General features: G+C 40.9%; 4 protein-coding genes and 1 long non-coding RNA gene across 9 annotated transcripts; all 5 read left to right on the forward strand.

The window, feature by feature from the left end:
• The first annotated feature begins 2,796 nt into the window (after positions 1-2,796).
• LOC112191418 (macrophage migration inhibitory factor homolog) lies at positions 2,797-4,586 on the forward strand. Of its 2 annotated transcripts, XM_024330761.2 has the most exons (4): positions 2,797-3,013; positions 3,844-4,044; positions 4,143-4,201; positions 4,332-4,586. In XM_024330761.2, the coding sequence occupies exons 1-3, from the start codon at positions 2,903-2,905 to the stop codon at positions 4,194-4,196; spliced, it is 366 nt and encodes a 121-aa protein (XP_024186529.1). In that variant the 5' UTR covers positions 2,797-2,902; the 3' UTR covers positions 4,197-4,201; positions 4,332-4,586. The 2 variants fall into 2 exon arrangements, with proteins under 2 accessions (XP_024186529.1, XP_024186530.1); XM_024330762.2 differs by lacking the exon at positions 4,143-4,201 and having other exon boundaries at positions 2,803-3,013.
• A 1,987-nt stretch (positions 4,587-6,573) lies between these two features.
• Positions 6,574-9,567, forward strand: LOC112194764. Of its 2 annotated transcripts, XR_005808026.1 has the most exons (7): positions 6,574-6,827; positions 7,284-7,480; positions 7,867-7,941; positions 8,185-8,373; positions 8,466-8,541; positions 8,664-8,974; positions 9,221-9,567. It is a non-coding gene; the product is annotated as an uncharacterized LOC112194764 (long non-coding RNA). The 2 variants fall into 2 exon arrangements; XR_002934142.2 differs by having other exon boundaries at positions 6,575-6,827; positions 7,867-8,373.
• A 594-nt stretch (positions 9,568-10,161) lies between these two features.
• On the forward strand, positions 10,162-11,237 carry LOC112191532 (PRA1 family protein B4). Its single transcript, XM_024330897.2, has one exon. It carries the CDS (start codon positions 10,358-10,360, stop codon positions 11,033-11,035), a length of 678 nt encoding a protein of 225 aa, XP_024186665.1. The 5' UTR covers positions 10,162-10,357; the 3' UTR covers positions 11,036-11,237.
• A 205-nt stretch (positions 11,238-11,442) lies between these two features.
• Positions 11,443-16,077, forward strand: LOC112191530 (probably inactive leucine-rich repeat receptor-like protein kinase IMK2). Its single transcript, XM_024330893.2, has 2 exons — positions 11,443-15,035; positions 15,171-16,077. The coding sequence occupies exons 1-2, from the start codon at positions 13,211-13,213 to the stop codon at positions 15,788-15,790; spliced, it is 2,445 nt and encodes an 814-aa protein (XP_024186661.1). The 5' UTR covers positions 11,443-13,210; the 3' UTR covers positions 15,791-16,077.
• Positions 16,078-17,853: 1,776 nt separating this feature from the next.
• LOC112191531 lies at positions 17,854-20,103 on the forward strand. 3 transcript variants are annotated; one of them, XM_024330895.2, is made up of 3 exons: positions 17,854-18,807; positions 18,969-19,060; positions 19,659-20,103. In XM_024330895.2, the coding sequence occupies exons 1-2, from the start codon at positions 17,920-17,922 to the stop codon at positions 19,020-19,022; spliced, it is 942 nt and encodes a 313-aa protein (XP_024186663.1). In that variant the 5' UTR covers positions 17,854-17,919; the 3' UTR covers positions 19,023-19,060; positions 19,659-20,103. The 3 variants fall into 3 exon arrangements, with proteins under 3 accessions (XP_024186663.1, XP_024186664.1, XP_024186662.1); XM_024330896.2 differs by having other exon boundaries at positions 19,664-20,103; XM_024330894.2 differs by having other exon boundaries at positions 17,855-18,807; positions 19,734-20,101.
• The last annotated feature ends 2,376 nt before the right edge of the window (positions 20,104-22,479 follow it).

Genomic DNA, 22,479 nt, shown 5'->3' on the forward strand with positions numbered 1-22,479 from the left:
GGCGGGCAAAATGATTGGGAGCATAGAGCTCATAGCTGAGTTCTTCGGCAGCGAGCCGGATGTCTGAACAGGAGACTGCGCTGCGAAAAGCCAGGCGAGCGCGGTTGGGATAGCGAGGATCGCCAGGAAGAAAACCATATTCGAGCACAGAGGGGAATCTTCTGCCCAGAATTAAATCACAGTACGGCATATCGTCCAGCAAGTACAAATAAGAAAAGCATTCATAATAAGGAGGAGATGAGTACTTGTCCTCGCGGCAAAACCATCGACCTAACAGTTGATCGGCCGGTGGAAGTAGCGGGATATCTTCGCGGCGGAAGAATTGAAAGTATGTCTGGATCCAGAAATCCAAAATCCAGAAAGGACCGGAGATGTTGGTCTCAAAGGGATGCATCGTCGCTTGGTACAGCATGCGATAGATGGCCCCCAATACCGGTTGTCCGAGCCCGATGTTGCGGCCGTTGTAGAGGGCCGTTGCCAAGGAGGTCCAGGTGCCAGTGGGCTTACAGGAGGAGGTGCAGAATATGAACTTACAAAGCCAATACTCAAGGAAAGCGATTCCTCCGGTCGCATTGTGTTCCCGGCTATAATATGCCAACCATCTCGGGTATGAACCACTATGAGCGCTGCGACCTTGCATGGCCATGGTCAAAGTAAAGTTGACAGAGTCAAATTGACCATGCACATAAGGTTCGCCATCGATGGGCAGGCCGGTGATGGCGAGGATATCCAACAGAGTGATGCTCATTTGACCAAATCTAAAGTCAAATGTGTTGGTGGCGGTATTCCAGAAACAGAGGAAAGCAGCGAGCGGCGAACGATTACCACCACGAGGAAGATTGAAACATAAGTCAATGGTGTGGGTGATGCCTGCAGCATTCCAGCGACCTAGATCTCGTGCCCGCGTCTCGCGATACCAAGAAATCTCCTGTGCACTAATGGAGGATGGCCAATGCCCTATCTTGGCTCGGTGGTTTTGGGCACCCCAACCGCTAAAGTCTCCAGGAGTCCTTCGGAGGACTGGAATGGGCCGGCGAATAGGAAGACCGTATAAGGCGATGGCGTCGTCCGGGATAACGCCTTGCGGTGCTGGGCCCAACCCGGTGTGGTGGTTGGAGAAACGAAGAAGTAGGGGTCGGTGAATAGTGGTTTCTAGACGAATGCGAACACCGATGCTGGTGCCCCAAGTCCGAGCAGCCGTTTCGTTTAATTCTTCTTCCTGATCGATGATGATTTTCTTAGGGGGAGCCATTTCCGGATTTGTTTGCAGGAAGGATGTTGGTAGAAATGGGTTTTTCTGGGTTTAAGAGACTGGAGGGGTTTCTGATGTGACAAGGTTGCGGCTGTAAGTTTAAATAAGGGATTTTGTGAGGGAAACGATGCGACAGAAAGCGTTTCGCAAACGAAAGGACGCGACCTTCATTAATGGCATCGTTTCAAGCGACCGACATGTTTTTCTAAGCCCCCTTCAATCAGTTATATTCTAGCGGGCCTGATTTCGGGGCCTGGGGGGCAATGTTTGAGCCCAAAAGTAATTTTGGCAGAATCCTTTAGTGGGTTCGAGCCAGCGGGCCGATACCTGCGGCCCAAAAATAAGAATACGGGGGTTTGGTTTATAGGCTCGCTCATCCCGTGTTTCGTAAGGAGACGAAGTCTTATTAAAATCAAGTAGTAGAGACTAAACAGGAAACTTCAATTAAGAATCCTTCCAGGGCAAGGAGCAGTCGAAAACCCTAGGATATAAATACAGGGTTAAGCAGCGAGGTAGAATATCTCTCTCGAATCAATCAATCCCAGCGATTACAAAGCCTCCCTGGAGCAAACCCTCAACCTCGTTGAAACTCGGTGATCGCCCGCCAGTCCTAGTCTCCTCGCGAGCCAACTGTCAGCCTCACCAGATCAACCCGGCTACCGTACTTCCAGTCCCAGTCTCCCCAGGAGCCGACTGCTAGCACAACCGCCACTGTTACTTCCAGCGAAGCAAGAGTAACGCCCTCGCAACCCAGCGAAGCTAAAGTCACGCTTTAGCAAACCCGTGCTTCTCTCAACTTCCCAGTGATTGCTCTGCTTAGTCTACAACACTAAGTATCGATTCGGTGAACGCGAAGAAACCACAACCAAAGTCCTTATCCGTAAGGCAAAAGTCCTTTCCCGAAAGGCAAGAAAAGAACCCTGTGACGAGGTTGGTGCTCTCCTCGTCCACAGCGCTTGAAGAAGAAGTCAGGTCACGGGACTACCCCAATGACTGCACCCCGCGGTGCTGGAACGCCTGCGCAACTACTCGCTCAAAAGAGACTGTTTGCACACCAACTGGTTTTGGAGCCAAACAATACCACCAAATTAGGCATGAACATAACTTCACAAATAAATTTAGTATGTATAGTAGTGCTTTACATAAAGAGAATAATTTAAAAAGGTATTGAAATGCAGGTGTGCTTTGTCTCTTTGTTCCAATATTTTTCATAAAAGGGTAAATTGAAGTGTTACAGTACATTAATGTATCGATACATCAAGTAGATTTAGTTCAATATAGAGGCAGAGACTAGTTTGACACAGAAGTAAAGTAGTCTCAAACTAGTATACCAACAAATGAATTCAGTTTACTTATCGAAATAGTCTACTTTATGTATTGATACATTAATGTATCGCAGGCGAACCCTAAAGTAAAACCGGCAAATGGTGACAGATCGAAAGAGTGGAGTAGAAGTGAGTCCATTGTTGGCCCAGATCATTTCTGAAAAAGTTCTAGAGGGGCAATAAGGGGCATTTTGGGTAATCAGAAGCCCAAGTTTGATGATATGCAGCCTCTCCCACATAAAAACTAGGGGACAAGAGTGAGGGTCAGTCGGTCGTTGAGAATTTGCAGAGAAAGAGAGAGAGCAGCCAAAGAGAAGAGAAGAAGATGCCGTGTTTGAACATTTCAGCGAACGTCAGCCTGGAAGGAGTGGACACCTCCTCCATCCTCTCTGAAGCCACCTCCACCGTCGCCAAGATCATCGGCAAACCCGAGGCTGTACGACTCTCTCTCTAGTTTTTTGTTGTTGTTGTCTGATTGAACAATATTGTGGGTTTTGTTAGCTATTTGTGAAACCAGTTTGGTAATTTTTACTGTTAGTTCAGGATTTTGGGTTCGGCGTAGTTTCTGTGCTTCTAGGATGTAGTAACTTGGACACTTAAGAAGAGATGAACAGGGAAATATTAGTAGGTGTTCAATGGTAGAGATGGGTAATGCATCTTGTTTTATTGCTGGTTTTTGCTTGTGATGAAAAGGTTTCTCTCAAACCAAACCGATGAAGATTTTGTTCTCATTTTGTCTTCGGAAAGGGAGATAATAGAATTTCAGCTTATCCCGAGTTCTAGACTTGAATTGTTTTAGGGAAAGTGTAAAGGTCCATCGATATAGGATGAGAGGATCTTACTTTCTATGTTCGTATTTGTGTTTAAGTACTGTATGTTCTATATTGCTCCAGTGCTTGTCTGCTTGAAGTCTTTTGACACTTTGGGAAGGCAATGCACCTTCTTTATTACTTGCTTTTCTTGCCATAGAAAAGGTTCTTAAACGAAATTGATGGGCATTTGGTTCGTAGTTTGTTGTAGAAGAGAGTAATGATGGATGTATACTCATGCCTCATTACCTCGCCCACTGTGTCCTGAGTTTGGTTCTAGAAATATCTAAGTAACAGTTCATTGGCTATCTTACTTTGCTTTAGATTTATAGTGATGTTGGTGTACTGTGTATTCTAGTTTCTCCTGTTAGTTGGTTTCTTGAAGCTTTTTAGCTGTTCTCGCTCTTGTTTGATTGTCTTGAACCGTTGTGTAAACTCAGTGTTTGTCGATATGCAGTATGTGATGATTGTGCTGAAGGGATCAGTTCCCATATCTTTTGGAGGGACTGAGCAGCCAGCTGCCTATGGTGAGTTGGTCTCCATTGGTGGCCTGAGCCCTGATGTGAACAAGAAGTTGAGTGCTGCGATTTCCTCAATCCTTGAGACCAAGTTGTCTGTGCCCAAGTCGCGATTTTTTCTTAAGTTCTATGATACCAAGGCAAGTCATCTCCCCGTTTCTGAGTTTCCAGAGAAAGGGTCATTGACACATTGTCATGCATGCGTTTTTTTCTCATTGCATTCTTCCTGTTTGTTTAGGCGCATCAGAGTCAAGAACATGCTCAGTGTTTACATGCTTTACACCAGAACTAGATCATGTAAATATGCCTTTACTATCCAAAACTGCATAGTTCCGCTTAGCTTTTCTCAAGAATCAAACTCATGTTTATTTAGCAATTTATGCTGTGTTACCACTTAAAGTGATTCTGATGCTTTGACATTTTGCAGGGCTCCAACTTTGGATGGAATGGATCTACCTTCTAGAAGATTTGCTAGGGTGTCCTAAATGTGAAAATCATAGAACTCTATTGCTAGTGATGATTTGGTATCATATGATACCGACAAGAATGTTGTTATTTTCTGTATGTGTGCTCAGTTAGAACCTGTTGGAAACATTTAAATGCATGTATGCCAGTGTTGGCACAACTTCTTGTTCACTTGGCTTATAAATGGTGTTATGGTAGATGGAGTATTTTCTCGTGCTCTGTGGTTCATCTGGTTCTACAGGGGATTTAGCTGTCCTTTATGCATATTGGCCATATTTTCTTGTCTTGCATCTTTATATCTTTCAGTTATTTTCATTTACTTCTTCTACTTGATCCGTGTCTAGACTCTTGAAACTCTCTATGCAAATAGGCCATGTTGTTTGTAAAACCTTGGGTTAAAATCTTGACTACCAAATGCATCATCTGCTATCTGCTGTCATTTGGAATATCTCTTTGGTTTGGTTTACTAGATGCATTTCTAATATAAGGAACATCTCTTTGGTTTTACTAGATGCATATCTAATCTGAAGAAGATGATAATAGTATTTTAGTGGTTTACTGGATGCATTTCTAATATATGGAACAACATCTCTTTGGTTTTACTAGATGCATATCTAATCTGAAGAAGATGATAATAGTATTTTAGTGGAATTTCAATAGAGATTCCAAATTTGACTCTTGAAAACTTGAATCTCCCAAGTATAGATCGTTGTTGTTCGATAAAACAAAAAAGTTGGTGTGAATCTATTTTAGGGGTTTCATTTCAAAGCCCCTTGTTCTGGAACACTGTCTTTGGCCCTTGTTAATATTCTTGTTTTGCCTCCATTTAAGCCCTTTAATTCTTCTGTCTGCTTTATTTCACGGTAAGATTATGCTAGTATAATTCATGGTTATGGTTATGCTAGCTGATTACCTTGCGAGCTTCTATTTGCTGATTTGCTCTACATGGTGTCCACAATGGATAATGTTGGTCGATGACAAGATAACTAACCGTAGTCACCGACGAATCCAATCCAACAAACTAACCGTAGTTGAAAGAGGTCAAATGACCAAGTCCTAATGGTAATTAGGAGGGATCCGGATTTATCTTCGGCTCCCATTGAGCCTTGTTTCTCCTTGGCTTTTAATCCTGCCCATTGACTACATATCCAAGGGCTCATGAATGACCAACAAGTTCTGAATATTGAATGTAAAACTCATGTTGAATCCATTGTTAAATCAGGAACTAAATTCTGTATTCAATAGTAAGTTAGTACCATAACATTATGAAATGCAAATCAAAGCCAAATCAAATTCAAAACTATAGAATATAATGCAATCGCGTTCCTTATGCGAAATTGTGTGCGTGTGTATACACATTTTTTTTTTTTTCCATGAAACTCAACAGAGTCAAAGATTGTTCTTAACTTGACTGAGATTTCTCAGTATACCGAGTAAGTTGATAAGATCATCAGTCGATTAGCTATATCTGAGATGAGTAAGAAGCAATCCTTCTTCACTGCGCCACGTCCAGCTTGGACTCTGCAGTAACCGATTGGTCATTATTGGTGATATTGCCCAAAGTATATCTCCTTCAAAAGTAATAATGGAAAATCCATAATGCCGGGGGTGGGCTTGAATATTCTAACCCGGGTTCACATGCAGTGACATTGGGGAGGAAGGGGTGGCGATGGTGGTCGTTATCTCCATCTGCATGACTCCATCACTCATGCGCCAGCCCTTCCAACCCAATGTCATAGCATGCGAATTGCAGGTATTTCATTATCACCTTTGAAGGCGATATATTTATTTGGGCAATATCACCAAGGATGACCAGTCGGCTGTGACTGTGGAGAGATCCTAGTTATCGGTATAAGGCTTGGAGGACATGGCGGGGTCGGATTTCTCATCATCATCTGCTTGGACAGCCTCGAACAGTGTGCATGCGGTTTGAACTTCCTCCGGTATTCGTTGTTGTAGCAGCATCTGATATGCACTAGTCCGTTCCCAGTGCTTTGCCGCCTCCACTGCAAACTTGACATTCTTGAGGTATATGGCAAGATAGAGCTTGTCTCAGGTTAAATACAGAATGATCATCCATCTTCATTCTCCATCACTCAGGCATTAAACAAGACCCAAGTGGTCTGGCTAGCTCCACCTGTCCGTCTATGGTTGAAATAAGATAAGATAAAGGATTACCCTTATCTATGGCCGGCATTTTCTCAACACAACTGTTTTGTCCAATGAAAGAGTTGCACTGCTTTCAATTGGCTGTGATGATATAGAAAAAAAATAATAATGGAGTTTTGTTGAATGCGAGACTTTTCTTGTTTACTAACGTGGGTTGGTTCAATTAGTATGAGCGTGCTTGTGGTTGAGCTACAATCTAAATTCAATCTCTGCTGCCAGCAGTCTTACGTTGGGTCGCGCAATCTGTAAATCTTCTGAGGAAATTCATAGTTGGGGGCTATGGTGACAGGTACGTATCCCACGTCAGTAATATTGAGGTTGTGAGTCTGCTTAGCGCGGAAGTGTAGGATAACCTTCCTCTCTCTCCGAACTTTTGCTTACCAAAAGACTTGTCCTGCTTTCAATCGGCTGTGAATCTGTGATGATATAGAAGAGAAAATAAATTAATGGAGATGCAAATCCTTGATAAATACAAAAGGTGCAACCTACATTGTCTTTGTCCCTTGACACCATTCATGACTGGCAACTGTAGTTAGCACCTTCTACTCCCTTCACATAGCTTAATGTGGTTATCGCTTGCCATTTTCTTTAATGATCAAAGAGTTGACTAGCCCAATATTGACTTCATTATTGTTTGATGGTCTTAGCCCTCTGTCAATCATGAATATTGAAATATGTGAGTTTCTGATTCTTTAATTCTAAAAAACATTATTCTTGACTCGACACATAATAATATGTCATGCAGATTTACAAGGTTCAATTGCTTAAAGGAATGTAATTCTCTGCTCTGCATCATGTCTTCTTTATTGGCATGTTGGTTAGCTATCAAATGCTACTGGTTTATCAGGCAACCAGAATGAAGAATTTTTTCTTCCAGCAGAAGTGATAATAGAGCAGGGGAATGTTGTAGATCACCTATATGTTATATGCCATGGTGCACTGGTACGGTTTTCAGTGTTTAATCTGAATTATTAACTTAGTATCCTTTTTTATTTTTTTATTTCTTATTATTATTTTTTATGCTTTTGAACTAATGCCTACCTGCATACAGTGCAACCTAATTAATAGTTACTCTGGTCCAAACTTAATACCTTCATTTTGATGACATATAAATATTAATGCATAAAACTATGCATACGTGCAACCCTGCTCAAACATACCCTTCTCTGTTTGCCTGTGTGCATATGTTTCTGTTTGCATCTATTAAATACATTCATTAGTTTACCTTTTTGTGATAGATGAAGGTTATAGAAAACTCATGTATTCTATGCTTAGCACTTTGATATATTCTCGAACCATTATGCCTAATAGATCCGAACTTTCTACAGGAAAAGCTGGGGGGTGACGATGATGACAATGACGAGCTTCTTGAGCGTTTGCAAACCTATAGCTCATTTGGCGAGGTTTCTTTTCTTTGTAACATTCCCCAGCCATATGCTGTTCGGGTTTGGTCAACTATGTAGGGTCTTACAATTTGTTACAGTCCTTTTAGAGAAATCCTGGAGATATATTTCTTAGATGGCCGGCTTATCTTTGGATAACCTGCTTGAGGAATATATACTCGGAAATTGTGGTAGTCTTCATTTTCTTACTTCCACCCATGATCCAAAGAGATAATGTAATTGGCTTTGCTTCTCAACTCACAGGGAAAAAACTTAAACACCCGGAATAAGCTTTTGAAATCAGATATCACTCTATACACCGGAAAGCGTGAAATGGAGTTAGTTATGAAAGTAAATTGTGCTGCCTATGATGGACATTTTTATCGAGTAAAACGTTTGATTGGAGCTGGAGTAGATCCAAAGAAGGTTGATTAAGCTGGAAGGTCCCTCTTGGTATGAATCTGAATGGCCAATATGTGTCTGTAGCCACTAAACTGCAATTCACTCTTGTGAGGCTTTCTTGATGTTTATCTGTTTCCTAACAGCATGTTGCTGCATTAAAAGGGTACAAGGATATTACTCGTTTTCTTATCGAAAAAGGGGGAGACGTCAAGATATCAGGTGATCTTCTTACACTCAGCTACAAAGCTTTCAAATGGATCATGTATGATATGGAGGAACTCAAATTCGTCGACGCCAAATTACAAATGTTGACTAACTTTCTGCATTACTTGCTGTACCAGATATGGGAACACCACATTGCTTGAAGCCATAAAAAAATGGGCATGATCGATCAATTTGCTTCTTAACTTGTTTGGGCATGCAGGGGCATCACTTACTATATTGAAGATGCTGGTGATTAATTTTCCCTGCGCTACCGTAGCAAGGAGGGATTTGGACCTTCGTGAAAAGGCTTTTAGCCAATGATATAAACCCAAATGTTAAAAACTACGATCAGAGATCACCACTGCATGTGTAGCTGCTTCAGAAGGGTTATATTCAATGGCAGAGTTCCTATTAGAAGCAGGAGCACAAGTGTTCTATCAAAGGACAGGTACAATCTGAATGTCCATCTTGTTTGTCGGATAGTTCTGATCACTGATGTGATGGTCTCTGTGAAACTAAACAAACTCCAAAGTATGATAAGACTGGGGGTTATGATCAGGAACCAACGCTTATTCTTGTCCAATAAACGTATATATTTACATACAAATCTTGTGTAAAAGCACAAGAAGTAAAGTGAAGGAGTTTCTACGGCATGATGTTTAACCTTTTTATTCCATGTACTTGCTGATTACAGATTGGGCGAAACTCCACTTGATGAAGCCCGCATAGGTGGAAATAAGAAGCTAATGCAATTGCTCGAGTATCTACAAGACTTTCTCAGTTGTCAGAGTTCTCTGATGGTTCTCAATTAGTCAATTAGGTGTGTAACCATAGTAGACTGCTAAACTTATCTTCTGCTCACCTGTTGATGTGTATCATCTGTGATCCAATATAAACTGATCAAGAAATGATATATAGTAGTAAAATTCTAGATAGTGATCCATTAATCATTAGCACAAGTATTGCTTGTTTGTAGCTAGTTCTCTAGTCGCGAAATTTGAAAAACTCATGTCGAATCCATTATTAAATCAGGAACTAATTAAAGCACTTTATAGTCTCTAGCAGGTTAATACAATAACATTATGAAATCCAAATTAGAAAAACTCATGTCGAATCCATTATTAAATCAGGAACTAATTAAAGCACTTTATAGTCTCTAGCAGGTTAATACAATAACATTATGAAATCCAAATTAGAATCAAAAATAAATTTAAACTGAAATGTAATCACGTTCTTTATGCTAAATTATAGACATTTCTTTTTATAAAACATCGGTCGCATCATATGATATGAACTTGTATGACTAATATAGTATCATGAAATTTTTGATAAAAGAAGTGGACTCTGAAATTGTTTAAACGAAACAATCAAGAATTAGGAAATGAGTTTGCTCAAAAAGTAAAACAAAATAAAGATCTTAAAATAATTTTGCCCCCTATTTTACTCTTCTAGAAAATAGAAAAAAGGAAATTGTGTGGAAGAGACTTCCATCGACTCCCCGCCGCTTTTACACCGTCCATTTCGATTACGACCATCTGTGGTTCAGTTCAAACCCCACTAGATACATATACAAATCCCCCCAGCCACAGTAAACGAATTTTTAACCGAGTAAAACCTTCTTCTATTCACCGTAAAAAGCCTGGGTTTTTAACTTTTCACCCGGGTTTTGACGGCCAAACCGTAACCACGAAGCAAAGCAAAACCGTAAAACGTCTATTTCCATCGACCTTCCTCCCATTTTTCAATCACAAATTCCCTTAAAAACCCAAAAAGCTCTCCCCAGATCTTCACAAAAATACTTGATACAATTTCAGATCCCGATCCACCGACAATGTCAACCACCGTCCCACCCGTCCTCCCGATCTCCACCACCTCCGTCGCCGCCGCCGGATCCATCGAGTCCCAGGCCTCCCAGCCTCCGATCGCCACCCCGGCCTTCCGCGCCTTCATCAACCACATCACCGACACCGTCCGCAACGGCCTCTCCCAGCGCCGCCCCTGGGCCGAGCTCGCCGACCGCTCCGCCTTCGCCAAGCCCGAGTCCTTCTCCGACGCCACCCTCCGCGTCCGCAAGAACTACTCCTACTTCCGCGTCAACTACCTCGCCGCCGTCGCCCTCATCGTCGCCGTCTCCCTCTTCACCCACCCCTTCTCCCTCGTCGTCCTCCTCGGCCTCCTCGCCGCCTGGCTCTTCCTCTACCTCTTCCGCCCCTCCGATCAGCCCCTCGTTATCTTCGGCCGCACTTTCTCCGACACCCAAACCCTAATGGGCCTCGTCGGCCTCAGCGTCTTCGTCGTCTTCCTCACCTCCGTCGGATCCGTCCTCATCTCCGCTCTCATGGTCGGAGTCGCCGTCGTCCTCGTTCACGGTGCCATTAGGGTTCCCGAGGATCTGTTCTTGGATGAGCAAGACACTTCCGCCTCCACCGGATTCCTATCATTCCTCAACGGCGCCGCCTCCAATGTCGCCGCCGCCACCGCCCCGGCCATGGCCGCTGCTCGCGGTTGATCTCCTCCGCCATTGGTATAATTAGTTAATTCATATATAGATTCTTTTTTGTTTTCCAGAAAAGAAAATAAGTTGACAATTTTGTCTTATAAATATGTGTAGGGTGGTTTTATTGGTGCAATTTGTATGGATCTGTGTACCTTAATTCTGATTTAGATGTTAGCAAATTCAAATTCTCATTGTTCTTTGTTGGATCTGTCTATCAGAGTTGTGTTCCCTTTTTTTTTTTCCCTCTATTTGATTCAGATACAAGTTGTAATTGCCACAGATCATTGATATAATCGATTATTTTTTGGTTCTATTCTTTCCAAATCTGAATTCTGCTTTCTTCAAATGATTGAAGAAACCCTTGTACTTTTCTATGCATGGATGTTTTTGCTTGCTTAGCCACATAGGCTTCCATTTTAAACCTGCCACAGTCTAGATATGCGTTATTGCATTTTGTTCTACTCGGCAAATCGGGATTATGCATTTTCTCTCTAAGCCATTTTGTTGATTCCTCAGATGATTGAGAAACCCTTGTGGATTTTCAGAATGGATGTTTTCTGAATCTTTTTGTTATTGGTTGCTTTTAGCAAGAGCTACATTGCTAGAAATGAACCAACTCCACATTGTTTGGAAATTAGGAGTTGCTCTGGTTATCATGTAGACTAATGCACCAGGTTCGTAATTCGTTACATCAACATGGTCAAATTATAGGCAGTGTGGAACATTTTTGTCAAACTTAGATGCTTTGATGAATCTGGTTTGATAAATACAGAGAGACATAATGTTCATCTTTAATAGATCACGATTAGAGCTTAACATCCAGAATAGAATGCAGTGTCTGGATATATTCATATTAACCTAGTGCAACACTAACAGAGATGTTGATATCAGAGCCAAGGGAGCTTTATGAGAACCGAAGATAGAGTAGTGTTAATGACAAATAGCCATGTAGGTAGTGTCTTCTATTAGATTGCAAATATCAAGAACCGAAGATAGAGGCTAATCGTATACAGGGCTGCAGGCCATATATGATTTTGCATCAGGGTTTAAGTTGGGTAGAGGAGAGATAAAGGGTTACTATTGGTTTCTATATTATGATGAGGATATCACATTTGGCTTTTTTAGATTGAGGAGCTCAATAGCATGTCTATGTTGGTCAAGTCTGGTGTCTTGTGCGGGTTTTAGTTTAGTGCACCAGACTCAGAGTCCTGAGAGATACGATGGGGCTAACTGCTTGCTTTAAGTCATTTCTGCTATAGAAAGCAAAGCTGGCTTCTCACCTGTAAGGTCCTTGTTTCTTTAAGGGGATGGAAGGCCCCTTCATCATCATAATCTTGGCCAATGCGCCTTTTTTACAGTAGCTAACTGTTTGAACTATAACCAATCCCCAGAAGAATTTGAATCTTCAGTTTCTGTTCCCTCATTGCTCTTCTGCTAGTTGTTCTCAACGTGATAGGATTCTGGAAAGTGTCTGAATGAAACAGTTATGGTACACCAGTTCAAAGAACAATGCCTATCAACACCAGTGGAGGTGATGATTGTGCAGAAAAGGGTTACTTTTTACGTCCTACGCCCAGGTTAACATGCTGTCAAAAAGACCAGCTAAAAAGCTGTGTTAGTCTCGACAAAAATGAAAAAGCTTCACACAGTAAATACTAAATGACTAAATGTTAAGAACAAGGCCATTATGGTCATTTTGGCTGTAGGGGCAGCATGGCAGAAGCAATTTTGTTGTTATTTTTGGCCGGATGTGGCAGCAGTTATAGCTTTATTATTATTATTTTGCCGGGTACTTGACCAATGAAAAATAGCCGTTGTTTACGACCCAATTTCAACCCTACCGTTACATGGAGGAAGTGCATGATGGGGGAAAATAACTAGCCGTTGCTGTTAACAAAGATGAAGATGCCTCCGGAGTCAAGACATTGACCCCATTCCTCACCTGACTCTGTGTCCAGTCTCATCTAAAACCCTAAACAATATTCTTTATCTCCACTCAGTTCCCCCAACTGCCTCAATCATTTTCCCCTTCTTATTTAGCTATTCCTTTCATCATTGTTCATAGATAGCTAAACTTCCACCTTCTCTTCCTCCACTCTCTCTAATAAGAAGAAGAGAACAAAGAGTAATCGAACCCCATTTCTGTGCTCGTCTTCTTCGAAAAAGAAACCCTTTTCATGTTCTTTGATGGAAAATAAGTTCATCCATGTCCTGCTCTTTGTTCAGCTACTGGTTCTCACTTGTAGACCTGTTTCGGGAGGAGGGGATGGAGTAGTTGTCTCCCGAGCCGATTACCTAGCACTTCGAGCATTCAAGCAAGAGCTTATCGATTTCAAAGGCTTGTTGCGCAGCTGGAATGACAGTGGCTATGGAGTTTGCTCAGGTGGGTGGGCAGGAATCAAGTGTGTTAAGGGGCAGGTCATTGCAATCCAGCTTCCATGGAGGAGACTTGGGGGACGAATCTCCGAGAAGATTGGGCAGCTCCAAGGGCTTCGAAAGCTTAGCCTGCATGACAATGTCTTAGGTGGCCCTGTTCCTGTGGCTCTGGGATTCCTCCCCAATCTCAGAGGGGTTTACCTCTTCAATAACCGGCTTTCGGGTTCTGTCCCTGCTTCAATTGGTAACTGTCCTCTTCTTCAAACTCTTGATTTGAGCAACAATGCACTTAATGGTTCTATTCCTAGTCTTGCAAACTCCACTAGGTTGCTTAGGCTTAATTTGAGCTTCAATTCGCTTTCTCGTTCAATCCCAGATAGTCTCACTAGGTCAAGTTCCCTAATCTTCCTTGCTCTACAACACAACAACCTTTCTGGTTCTATTCCAAGTACTTGGGGTGGAACAAATAGAACTTACCAGCTTAAGTTGTTGACCCTAGACAATAATCTCATCTCTGGAACTATCCCAAGCTCTCTGAGCAAGTTGGGTTTTCTTGAAGAGATTTCTCTGAGCAATAACCAGATTACAGGAACCATACCCAATGAAATAGGGGAGCTCACAAGGCTCCAAAAGCTAGACCTATCCAACAATGCCATCAATGGAAGCATTCCTGCTACCTTTTCCAATCTGTCCTCCATTGTGACATTGAATCTAGAAGGCAATCGCCTTGATAACCAAATCCCAGAAGTCTTGGAAAGAATGCAGAACCTCTCAGTACTTAATCTGAGGAGTAATAAATTCACTGGTCATATTCCAGCTTCTATTGGGAATATCTCTGGGATTAACCAAGTTGATTTATCCAAAAACAATTTCACTGGAGAAATTCCTGCTTCATTTTCCAGCCTACCCAATCTCACTTCCTTCAATGTTTCTTACAACAATCTGTCTGGCTTAGTCCCATCTCTCCTATCCAAAAAGTTCAATTCCAGCTCTTTTGTGGGGAATCTTCAGCTATGTGGGTATAGTGCTTCAACTCAATGTTCTTCTCCGCCATCTCAGAATATTACACTTCCAACAAAAGAGCCTTTGAAGAAAAAGCATCACCACAGACTGAGTACAAAGGACATAATTCTCATAGCAGCAGGTGTCGTCCTAGCGGTTCTGCTTCTACTCTGCTGTTTTTTGCTTCTATGTTTGATCAGGAAAAGGTCTGTATTGAAAGGAAAAAATAGCAAAACCTCCAAGCAACCGGCTGCTGGGAGCATTGACAAGGCAGTTCCTGCAGGCGCTGTGGTTTCATCTGGAGGCGAAGCTGGTGGGAAGCTTGTTCACTTTGATGGGCCGTTTGTGTTTACTGCTGATGATCTATTGTGTGCCACTGCCGAGATAATGGGGAAAAGTACATATGGGACAGCATACAAGGCAACATTGGAGGAGGGTAATCAAGTTGCAGTGAAGAGGTTGAGGGAAAAGACTACAAAGGGTCACAAGGAGTTCGAAACTGAAGCTGCAGCAATTGGGAAGATTCGGCACCCGAATCTCCTTGCTCTTAGGGCCTATTACTTGGGTCCCAAGGGAGAGAAGCTCCTTGTCTTTGATTTCATGCCTAAGGGTAGTCTTGCATCATTCCTTCATGGTAAGTTAACTTAAACTAGCTCATGAATTAATTGTCTGAAACAGGTATTGTTGATACTGTTTTCAGATTTCAGTAGACATTTCAAAGTCTTGATTAGGTCCTCAATTTCATGTTTGATGTCTATTGATTATGCAGCTCGCGGACCAGAAATGATCATTGATTGGCCAACAAGGATGAACATAGCCATTGGAGTCACAAGAGGACTATGCCACCTCCACTACCAGGAGAACATCATACATGGGAATCTCACATCCAGCAACATACTACTTGATGAGCAGACTAATGCTCACATTGCAGACTATGGCCTTTCGAGCCTCATGACCCCCGCTGCCAACACCAATGTAATTGCCACTGCAGGAACCCTCGGCTACAATGCGCCAGAGCTCTCAAAGACCAAGAAGAGCACAGAAAAAACTGATGTCTACAGCCTTGGGGTGATCATACTGGAGCTCCTAACAGGAAAATCACCCGGAGAGCCAATGAATGGCATGGACTTGCCGCAGTGGGTGGCGTCGATTGTTAAGGAGGAGTGGACTAATGAAGTTTTTGATTTGGAGCTTATAAGGGATGTTCCAATCATAGGTGATCAGCTGCTTAACACACTGAAATTGGCGCTGCATTGTGTGGATCCCTCACCGGCCGCAAGACCAGAGGCTCAGCAAGTTCTGCAGCAGCTAGAAGAGATTAAGCCACCTGAGGTAAATGTTGGTTCTGCTGACGAAGGAACAGAAGTACCGGCATCAGCAACTGAGTAAAAGAATGTTTCTTGTCATCTATTAATTTGTTCAAAAGGAGTAGAGGGATATATAGGCATGAAATTCTTTGGTTCTAGTATACGTATATATAGGTTATTGTTTGATTTTTTTATTGCTTGATTCTTTTTATTGAGGATAATAATGTACCCTTTCAATAACCTATATAGGTTATTGTTTGTTTTTTTTATTGCTTGATTCTTTTTATTGAGGATAAAAATGTACTCTTTCAAGTTGTGGTTCTGTAACAATCAGCAGAATTCATGTTCGATACGCAATTGCATAAATTTAATACTTACATCCTTCTGTGGTTGATTGCCAAAGCATTTTTCCATACCAGCCATATTGGATTTGCATCTTTTCCCCTTTGAGTGGTTTTTTAGTTTGGAGAATGCGACTATGTAGTAAATTAGGGATCTAAAAGCTGAATAAGTTCACTATTCTCTATATCAGTGTTCATCTACTTGTTACTTCACCCTTTCATATCGATTCTGTTTCACTTATGTTTAACAAGAAAAGAATATTAACTGGAAAACAAGAGTGTCAAGTGCTCGAGCAGAATTTCCTCAATGGCAGCTCATTTCCAGCACTGGAATTGTATGCCTATTAGCTTATTTTTCTCAAACGAAATTTGTTATATTATCAACACGGCTACACCATAGTATGGCTTATAGCACAGGATGTACGTTGAGGAAAGACCTCCAATCCATTGCTGATATTCATGTCATATATGTCAAAACGGACTAGTTTGTTAGCAGCTAGATTAACACATTTCTTTTCTTCTACATTGAATTTCATGTGAAGCATTTGTTTCTTCACCGTGATAACAAACCATAAATGCACCAAGCATATAGCATGTACAGATTAATATTTGTGTATAGACGTTTAGTCGTACGCAGCAAGTATATAATTAAGATATTTGTGTATATAATTAACTTCTAATGTGGCTTTGTCAAAAAACGAATGAATGGATCGCCAAGCAGTTTCTAGTTCAAAATAAAAATGGAAGTAATCCGTATATACTGAACTAGCTATCTCTGTATCAGTCTCCATCTACAAACGTGACCCTTCCATTTGTTTCACTTTGAGTTTCATGCATACTTAACCTTTCTCAAAAGTAGGAAAAAAATTATGAAATATTAACACATAGAAAACAGCTCCATTGCTCATTCATGTTCTATATATGCATGTGAAGATGGACTGTTTGTTAGCAATACACATCTCGTTTCTTCTACATATATTGAATTTCATGCGAAAGCAATATATGTCTTCCTTCTGCCGGATAAGAAACCATGAATTTACCATGTAAAGATTGATATTTATATGTAGGCGTTTCATGATACTTATATATCCCTCTTTGGTCTCAATGAGACTCATATATCGTAATGATTGTTTTGAATAAGATATTGGAAGAAATTAGAAATATGCTTCTATCAAAGTTGCACATATTTGCACGGTTATGGATACGGTGTCAATTACTAATATAACTATTTCTGACATGATCAAGTTATGAAGCTAATAACTAAATTAAACTAGCATAGTTGCACACTGCATTAGAAAATGCAGTGTGCTACTGCTGCCTCATTCGTGACATGTGAAGTTAAATATTAGTTGAATTATTGACTGAAGTATAGATTTTAGGACTCATTTGCATGAAGATGTTTATCTACTATCAAAATATAATGATAATGCAAATAATTTCCCGCTTTTTCTGTTCTTGGTTGCATAGATGATCAAAACTTTTGTCTTAATTAATAGGATCAATTTGAATAAGCTCAAAGCTTGCAATGTACAAGTGTATAATAAATACTCTTTTTCTCTTAATTAGCTGCCGCTAATCTGTATCAAAAATTGATGTACGATCTACCTTGATTTTAATTAATCATGATTCTCTTACAATTAAATACTTAAAAATATAACAAAATTAGAAATTATAATTGACCGACATAAATCAAATTCCACTAAATACACGGTCTGTCTCGTTTTTATAAGTAAGAAGATCTAAATTCGACTCTCCGGTTAATTTGAATTCAGTAAATTATTATAAATTACTAAAGCTCAAAGGAGTCAAAGAATAAGAAGAGTTACCAAAACTTCGTCCCCGTAACTATTTCACTTCTCTGTCTGATGCAATGGAAGATCCTTCCGTAGAGAAAATCGCAATCTCCGGCCCGGCCCTGGCCTCCATGATCCAACGCTTCTCCACCTCCCGCGGCGCCGTCGACGGCTTAATCTTCGGCCACGTCAGCCTCATCGCCCCCACTCTCTCCGACGACGATTCCTCCTCCTCCTCCTCCTCCTCTACCCTCATCGCCACCGTCACCTCCTTCTTCTGCTCCAATTCCTCCCTCTCCTTCTACACCCCCTCGGGTCGGGTCGACCCGCTCCTCCTCCGCCGCCTCGCCCAGCCCCAACCCCCCTCCTCCCACCTCCTCGGCTGGTTCTCCGGCCGCCGCAGAACCCACCTCCGGCCCTCCTTACGCGAATTCGCCGTCTCCAACTCTCTAATCTCCAACCCTAACCTCACCTTCCCAATCCAAAACTCTCCGGTGCCGATCGCCGTCGATCTCAAACCCTGCCTCTTCTTCCTCTTCGCTTCCCCGATCTCCGATCAGACAATCCACACGCACGAGTACCGCGCCTACCAGTTCCGCAGCTCCGCCCACTCCTTCGACCCCAAATCGATCGACATTGTCAACATCGGCCCGGCGTTTCGCGGCCACTACGGCGCCTTCAGCCCCAACTCGCAGCTTCCGGCCTTGCCCTGCGAATTGAGGGTTTCGCCGATGAATGTGGACAAGGGAGAAGAGAGTTTAGGGCAGTTGAAGAAGGGCTTGAAGGCCCAGAGTGAGCTGGACATGTGCGCCGAGGGGTTAGAGGTGAGTAGCCTGAGTAGGCTGATGGGTTCGGAGGCTGTGAATTACACTTCCGGAGTGGAGGAGTTGTATGAGAAGATGCTTGTGAAGATTGAGAGCTTGGCCAGGCAAGTTGAGAACAGCTCTGCCAAGATTCGAGAGCAGGTAAAGGCTTATACTAGAATGATCATGGTTATGAATTTAGCAACTTTTTTGGAGGATAGGATAGGATAGTGTGTAAAAATGGATATGGGGTTTATGAATTGTATGTGTCGATTCTATTTTCCGTTTTGAATGCTTGATATTATCAATTGTGTGCTCTGCAGGAAGATCACAATAGGAAGTTGCGACACAAAGCTACTAGGACTGCTGGATTGTAAAAATTGCTGAACTCTTGGGTGTTTTGTGCTTCTGTAAGGTAACTTTCTTTTCCTTCCCCTTCTCATTCTCCTTTTGTTATATATAGTTTCAATTCATGAGCTTTGTTTATCGTAGTTTTATAGTAAAAACAGGATATTGGATGGCTCCGATATTATTTACCATATTGTTGTTTGTTTGAGTAGAATTTCTTGTATTATAGTGTATCAAGTAGATTAGGATTGTACTGCTGTTGTTCGCAATTGATGTCATGCTCCGTTTCCATATCCAGCGATCCATGTGCCAAGTACTGGGTATTGAGTTATAATACTGATAGTTGTAGGAATCAGATCCCCTTGCCTGTTGATTTAGAGAGGACTGAATCTGATATTCACTTGCACCCGTACCAATCCATACAAGTCCTTTTGATTTCTGAGCTGTTAAAGAGTATATAGAAAGCTTAACTTCACAATTGGATGCCAATATATTAATCATGTTTTGCATTATTCCCATGTCTCAGTTATCTGTTCCATGTTTTCTTCTACTTTATTTCGTGCTTCTGAAGTTTCTGACTTTGCATGTTGAATCTTTCTGTAATTGCATTTGGAATTTTGATTTATATATTTGCCTATTTTCATATGAATCTCCTCTTATTCCAGTCCAGATTAAAAATGGTTGAGCATTCTACGTCTCACCTTATCTTGGTTTCATTTGGAATCGATCACTTGATACAGGGAACTGCGTTTAAAGGAAAATGCCTGCCCCAATCTGGTAGCTAATGGATTCGAGATTTGGACTCATGGCATTGCTTTGGATTAAGCCCGCAGGTTGATGACATTTTAGATGATGATCATCTGTGGGAACCTAGCTCGGAACTGTTTTATGTACTGGCGTGGTTAGTTTCTTGGGTGGTATTGAAGACACGGATGGCTTGTGAGTGCCTCCTTTTTGTTATTAGTGCACTTGCTATATCAGCATCAACTGTGTATTAGCATCCATATATGCTTTTGTTGTTATCTTTTTATAAGTTGAGAAACTCATTTCCATAAATAAGAGGATGTAGAAAGTAAATGGATTGTACAGTGTTTTGATTTTTCTCTTTCATCTCTGCCCATTTTTCTCATCGAGCATACACAATTGATCACCTAAAAGTTTCATAATTTTCTCCAAGCTATATGGATTTTCTCCATCCTATGGTGGCTAGGAGAAGATCATGAAGCTTTATTAACGGGTCCTTCTCGTACGGGATATAGGAACCGATTTATCTCGTAGCAAAGGAGATTCTTCTTGTCCTATTTAAACCGTACAATACATCACTTTGAAATTGAACTTGTTAGCGTGCTCTTGTTTGATAGTTGAAACACAAGTATCTCCTTTGTCATCCCTTGACCTGCTGCAACTGTTAAGATGAGTAACAGGGGAAAGGCTTAAATATGGTTCTCACTCTATTGAAAATCTCTTACATTGTTTTCTGGTAGGTGGAACATTAACATATGTGAAAAGTAATAATGAGACATTGAGATGTAAAATAGTCAATATTTCGTACAATTTGAGATTCTTTGCATGAGCATTAATAAAGTATACTCTATCAGAAAAAAAAATGCAGAAATTTTCAGCACTGGAAGTATGTTTTTCCAAAGCCAAAAATTAGGAAAATCGTGAAAAAGAGAAATGTATATGTATATAATTGATCGAGATAGCTTCAGAAACTGAGACTTGATGGTGCCATTATTGGACAGACGCCGAAGTCTGCTCTATATTTGTGGGAAGGATTTTGCACTCGAAGAAGTGATGGTTAATTACTCGCATGCCGTGCTCAAACTATTATCATGAAGGTTGCATTGTGAGTGCACATCCATCATCTATGTGCCAATACTAGATGCCAGTAGAGAGAGCCAGCCTCATCGTTGTCGAATTTCCCTAATCCTCCTCCTAATTAATTAAGGAGGTTATGATCCTTTTTGCTTGTTAAATTTCAATAGATGGCATGCTTTTGGTATGCAGTTTATAATCTTTTAGCGTTGGTTTTGTTGGGAGCCGTGTATAACTTCCTTCCCCTCTATTATCATGCATGTCAGAATCTCAGTCCTATTTATATGCATTAGGAATAAGAAAGCTAGCTGAATTTTGCAGCGTTTCAATTTTTGTTCATCTGCCTATTTAAAAATTGAAATAGGATGGGATGATGTTAAATTCATCATCAATGTAAAAAGATTTGGATCCTTTCGGCACATGTTTGCTTTGTTTTCCAATAATTTCTCTATCATTCATAAAACTCGAATACGAACATACATTATTACATCGTTGGACAAACATTAGACCCCGAACCTTATATCCCCTCCTTAGGGATGCAGATGCTAACATAGAGATACTAATTATAAATAACCCCATTATATTAGCCTATACCTTACAAATTGACCAAATAACTAGTAACTTGGGGACGAAGGTTACGAGCTTTTAATCCCAGCCAGCACCCCCTGCAACTGAAATTCTAACGTCATGGTACGACACACCATCCTAAAGCAGAAGCTGTAATGGAATGAGCGGATATTGAAAAAGAACCTGGTATTCACAAACACGTCTCGAATTATATCTTGAGGTTCATTCGGATCCTGTACCATCCTCTTTTGCAGATGCCGACGACCTTCCAACCTTGTTCCTCAAACAATGAGCGGAGATCTCTACTCCTTTGCCTCATTTGTTCGCACACCTCTGCCATATGAAGTATTGAATCAAATGGATTTAGATGGCGTCTCTCTTTTGCTCTACTCTTGTTTAAGCCAACTTTTTGCTTCTGACTTAACTTTGCGTTTCTTATGGCATTAATTTGGCTATATTTATGTGAATTTGTAGTGTCACCAAAACCACGAATATAATTAGTAGATTTAGCTACTGGAAGAACGTTGGTTCACTCGTTTGCTTTTTACTATTAACTGTAGAAGGTTCTATGTTAGGTACAGCCTAGAGGCTCTTAGACCATTCTTGAACAAACAAAGGGCCGGTTTTGATCCATTGCTCTATTATGTTTTTCTTCTACATGTGGAAATACGAAAAAACATTCATATTTAAAAGTTAAAACACACACATAACAAATGTATCACTTTAAAAACAAAAGTTTTTTTTTTTCAATAAAAGTTTTCAAACTTTCGTTTAAAAATATTTGAAATTTTGAAGTTAAAGAAGTAAAGAAATTATGGAATGATATAAAAAAATATATAAATTTTCCAATTAAACTATACTCTAAGTTATCATAAAAAAAAATTAAATTCATTTTAAAAAAAAGGGTATTTATGTGATATAGCCTATAGTCTCAGACCCAATATAGCCCTCCACTACTGGAGATGGCCTAACAGGTTGGCAAACTCATGACTGGTCCTAAACAGGAATAGAGAACTCATCTTTAGCTGCAATTAATGCTATTATTTATTAAATTTTGCCACATCAGGAAAATGTAATACATGAACCCTAAGCGTACATAGA

The sequence above is a fragment of the Rosa chinensis genome, chromosome 3 (assembly GCF_002994745.2).
Source record: "Rosa chinensis cultivar Old Blush chromosome 3, RchiOBHm-V2, whole genome shotgun sequence".
Lineage (NCBI taxonomy): Eukaryota > Viridiplantae > Streptophyta > Magnoliopsida > Rosales > Rosaceae > Rosa > Rosa chinensis.

Excerpts from the sequence above, each read along its gene's own strand:
- LOC112191531 (XM_024330895.2), top strand. The coding sequence starts at position 17,920 with ATGGAAGATCCTTCCGTAGAGAAAATCGCAATCTCCGGCCCGGCCCTG. Across the intron at positions 18,808-18,968 it reads CTGCCAAGATTCGAGAGCAG|GAAGATCACAATAGGAAGTT; the intron begins GTAAAGGCTTAT and ends TGTGCTCTGCAG.
- LOC112191530 (XM_024330893.2), top strand. The coding sequence starts at position 13,211 with ATGGAAAATAAGTTCATCCATGTCCTGCTCTTTGTTCAGCTACTGGTT. Across the intron at positions 15,036-15,170 it reads TCTTGCATCATTCCTTCATG|CTCGCGGACCAGAAATGATC; the intron begins GTAAGTTAACTT and ends TTGATTATGCAG.
- LOC112191532 (XM_024330897.2), top strand. The coding sequence starts at position 10,358 with ATGTCAACCACCGTCCCACCCGTCCTCCCGATCTCCACCACCTCCGTC.
- LOC112191418 (XM_024330761.2), top strand. The coding sequence starts at position 2,903 with ATGCCGTGTTTGAACATTTCAGCGAACGTCAGCCTGGAAGGAGTGGAC. Across the intron at positions 3,014-3,843 it reads TCATCGGCAAACCCGAGGCT|TATGTGATGATTGTGCTGAA; the intron begins GTACGACTCTCT and ends GTCGATATGCAG. Across the intron at positions 4,045-4,142 it reads TTAAGTTCTATGATACCAAG|GCGCATCAGAGTCAAGAACA; the intron begins GCAAGTCATCTC and ends CTGTTTGTTTAG.